This window comes from Pyxicephalus adspersus, chromosome 4 (genome assembly GCF_032062135.1).
Source record: "Pyxicephalus adspersus chromosome 4, UCB_Pads_2.0, whole genome shotgun sequence".
Taxonomy (NCBI): domain Eukaryota; kingdom Metazoa; phylum Chordata; class Amphibia; order Anura; family Pyxicephalidae; genus Pyxicephalus; species Pyxicephalus adspersus.
The window spans coordinates 110528763-110533149 of record NC_092861.1 but is presented as its reverse complement, the minus strand read 5'-3'; the positions used below and the strand labels follow the sequence as shown (position 1 = coordinate 110533149).

The following is a 4387-nucleotide window of genomic DNA, read 5'->3' as shown; positions in this document are numbered from 1 at the left end:
TTGTTAGCAAATGTTTTCAATTCTGGACTAGATCCATCCCAGGTTTGCTGGATCACCCAGCTTCACTGGTGAAAGTGTATTCTCTCCAGCCTTGGACTACCTTATTAAATCAGGGCCATAATATCTACCATTTTCAGCAGGTGTTGTTCTCATGACCTACTTTCTATCATACAGTTAATGCCCTGCAGCCAATATGTTGCACCTATTGACTTCTTTGGTCACATCATGGAATATAAAACAAATTAGGGCATTTTTGTTAACAACACTTCCTTATCCTGTAAACCAAAACTTTGTTGTTTTAGTTTTGGTGTATGTTCTGTTGGCAGAGAATACAGCACAAATTAAATATGAGAGGCAGGTTTTAAGAGTGCGCAGGTATCTCAAGTGAAGTGTTCTGCATGTAGATTCTTTATCAAAGCATGTCATAGAGTGCAAAGAACATATTCCTCTAAGTAATAAACTTATTACAAAGGAAGCCTTGTATGAGGATCCCAAGCACAATAAGTGGGCCACAAAGACCTGGTATTCTGTTTTAAACATTTAAAATCAGCTGCCTTTCTATATATGCTACAGTGGGACCACCACTGTACTTGTTTAATTACTTAAAAATAAATGCACCTAATCTAAATATTAGATGTTATCTCTATGACATTAGGTTCTTGAAAAATACTCTTGACATCTATCAGGCATTTTGGAAATAAAAAAAACACTTTTCTGTTCATTAGTTTTTATTTCTCTTAGACTAAGGTTGTTTAATATAATTTAAATAAAAAGATGATCTTGTACCAAATGATTCCTAATATATTTTAAAATTATTAAAGGTTTTTAACTGGTTACCTTCATGTAAATGGATTATGCAAAATGATCATGTCAAAATGCTTTTTGAGATAAGATTTTTGTAGCCCATTTCTATGTAACTACAGCATTCTAAGCAGCAATGTTTTGTAGCTGTTCTCAACAAATGTGAAATAAATAAGTAAAATTCAGCAGAGTGGGAAAAGATAGCCACCTGCCATGTTTGGAATTTAGGAAACACCACACCGCACTTTTACTTATGCTCCATCAACATCTGTTTACAGCACTTAGTCACTGGAGTTAATGATTATTGGTACATGTACTAATGACCCTTTTAGAGCTTGTAAAGTCTACGACGATTTAAAGGAATCTAATTTTACTGGTGAATAAAGATGATTACCTTGTTAAATTAAAAAAAAAATGGTAATGTATAGTTAAGAAAATAGATTTTTAATGTAAGTAGGAGTTACATATTTTTTTTTTACTTAGGACATGTTCCTATGTAACAAGCAACAACTATTAAAACCTCAAAATAGGACTTTTTTTAAGGCATAAGTAAACCAAACAATATATAAAATGCCAGAAAACTGTATTACCAATCTTCATTAAAAGTAATTTTGTTTAAAAAAACATTTGTTTGAATATTTTTTGGATTTCATATAATTCTGAAACTCAAAAACTTGACGCGTTTTGTGGATCTAAGTGTCCACTTCTTCAAAAGTTTATCACAATTCAACCCAACTTAGGGATAGAGGTTTACTCTGAGGCAGTCCTTCCTACAGATGGCCATAGAGACAAACATACCAGGGAGCAGCGAGAAGAAAGGAAAGGACCGTCAGCAATCACTCAAAACAGAGGAAGTAGTATATTTTTTTAAGCCTCAATATTGCTGTTACAGTGCATCAAAAAGCTATTCCTCCAAACATAATCTGGCTGCTGACAAATCACTCATATGCCTAAATTGGGTTGAATTGTGATAAACTCCTGAAACGGCAAACATTTAGATCCATGAAACGTGTCGAGTTTTTGAGTTTCAGAATTGTATGAACTCCAAAAAGTATTCAAACAAGTGTTAAAAACATAAAAATGTTGACTTTTTTTAAGGAAAATTAGTTTTAGCAGAAATTGGTAATTGATAAGTTTGCTGGCATTTTTATATTGTATAGTCTACTTATGTCTCAAATGTCACAATGGTTGTGTTTGGTTACATTGGAAAATTATGGGATGTGGCATTGTTTTTTAAATTGTAAATTTTAATGGGTCACTGGAAAGATTCTTAATCTATTTGGGACATGTTCTTTTAGTGACAGAACTATATTCAGGGGCTTTGCAGTGTACTACACATTACTTTTATTTTTACACAAAAAAACTAGATGCTTTTATTTTGTTTGAACTTGTGGAGTGCAACCCAAGTACCCTAGACACAACAGTGCACACTGAACAGTGTTCTATTAGTTTCAAAAGGTGTCCTGGAATCCCGAAATACTGACAATTGTCAGGTACAGTTTACTAGTGTGGGAGTATGTATCTATTTTATATAATTTTTGTGACAACATCAAAATGTATGTCTCCCAACTGATACCATAAAAGCAGTTGCATTCACTAAATTTCCACCACACAGCAAACATGCAGAAGTATGGTATATGGTTTCCACACAGAAGGACAGTTTATAGACAGTATTAATGTCCGATGATCTAGTGTAATATCTTCTATTATCATATGCATTACATAACGTTTCTGGTCCATGACTTACATTCTGGTAGAATATTTGATAACTCTGATGGAGGTCGTGCAGAATGAGCAGCTGACCTTGTTTTTTCTTCGTCTCCTTTCTTTTTCCCAGTGTCCTTTGAGTCTGATTTCTCTGTAAAATAAAATGGAAAAGTAACCAGAGGGAAAACTAAAAAAGCAGCAAGTAATGCAGGAAAAAATATTACAGAGCACATAAAAATAGAAATAACAATTACTATGACATAGCTATTAAAAAGAAGGGTCTAGTGCAGGAAAGTTATATGTTTCTTATTCGTACTACATTGTGCATGCATTGTTCAAATGACCAAGCCCTAGTTGTGCTGGTGTAAAACTGGTTATTTAATAAAAGTGCCCTTTTATCTCCCAACCCCCTACTTCATTCATTACCCTAGACATTCTTTACCTTCTGGAGCAAGCCCTGCATTGATTTGCAAAAAGAAACATCTGCAAAGTTTGTCTTAGTCATTAAAGAGTTACAAGAGGCTGCAGAAAAATATATATATATATATATATATATATATATATATTACTAAAATATTTAAATAGATTAACCTTTATTTGGCCGTTCTGGTGGCTTTACAATAACAGGTACGGGTATCCCAGGTTTAACCTCTGTTAGCTTGTCTTTTATTTCGTCTTCAGTTGCAGCAGGTTTGGGTTCCACATGGTCATCAGCAGGCAGTGTAAATTCAGGTACTATTCTTTTTAGAAAATTCCAGACATCACTGTGAAAATCATTCCTAAAATACAACAATTTTTTTTTGGTATATCTAAAAAACAATAGTTATTTTGACATCAATTGTGTTATATTTAAATGTAATCAATCTTACCCAAGCAAATAATAAACAGAAGTGAAACCCTGCATCCAGAGTTACTGATTTTACTCAGTTCTACCATAACACTTAAGCTGGAGTGGTATAGGCAATGCTCACTCCCAGCCACAGTAGCAGCTTCTGGATATGTGTTGCATATTTAAAACTCCAGACAGATAACAACCTAATGGGAGGAGCATTAAAGACAGTGCTGCATGAAATATATAGCAGGAGCTGTCTACATGAATGACAACACATTTAATAAAAGTATACAGAATTTTCAGATTTTCCTTATTATTATTATTAATAAACCTTACGTATATTTTTGCATAGGCCTTTGTTTAAATGGGGAGCTTATTATAACAGTGTTTTGCCCGTTGCAATATATGGGTAAATATATGGGTATGGGTCATATGGGTAAATAATTTTTATGCAAAAAAAAAAAAAAAATTCATATGATTCAATAATGCTGGCACATGCCCTACTGAATAACAGAGAATGCGCTTTTCAATGTTAGGTCTATTTTAAATTCTTACTGTAACGGGATGACCTCTGGAAGCCATCCAGTGAGTGAATGCAAAACCGTGAATTCTCCTAGTTCTCGTTTTGCAAATCCATTCGTACTGCAGAATATAAAAAGAGAAATGGTACATTTAGGAAAATTATAGTTTACTCGGAATACACACATATATTTGGGGTCACCAATTTGACAGAGTATTAACGCTTGTTGGGATAACTACATTTCAGTTTTGAGGGAATTAGAAGCCATTTAGTTTCTTGACAATTTAAAAATTGACCATACCTTTCTTTACATACAGTTGATGCTTAGCAATATGGGTTGACTCAATATATTTCCAAAATGAATTGATGGATAACCCAGAATGAGGTAAATTTTTGGACTTTTATATTAAAACTTTCCTAGAGCTGTCATATAGATCATGTAGTGGAATTTCAGCACATTCCTAAATAATACATTTTTAGAGTAAATCAAAATGATTATAAGTGGAAAAAATAAAGCTATGATAGCC

The 4387-nt window shown here is 33.3% G+C and overlaps 1 protein-coding gene and 1 pseudogene across 1 annotated transcript in view; one reads left to right on the top strand and one right to left on the bottom strand.

The window, feature by feature from the left end:
• Nucleotides 1-345, top strand: part of LOC140328685 (peptidyl-prolyl cis-trans isomerase FKBP8 pseudogene) — a 2122-nt pseudogene extending 1777 nt beyond the window's left edge.
• Nucleotides 1-4387, bottom strand: part of ADGB (androglobin) — a 103677-nt gene that overhangs the window by 73619 nt on the left and 25671 nt on the right. Inside the window, exons 6-8 of the mRNA XM_072410247.1 lie at nucleotides 3896-3982; nucleotides 3100-3287; nucleotides 2549-2659 (exon numbers count right to left, since the gene is read on the bottom strand). Of these exons, the coding sequence (XP_072266348.1) occupies nucleotides 2549-2659; nucleotides 3100-3287; nucleotides 3896-3982 (386 nt within the window). The remainder of the gene's footprint in view (nucleotides 1-2548; nucleotides 2660-3099; nucleotides 3288-3895; nucleotides 3983-4387) is intronic.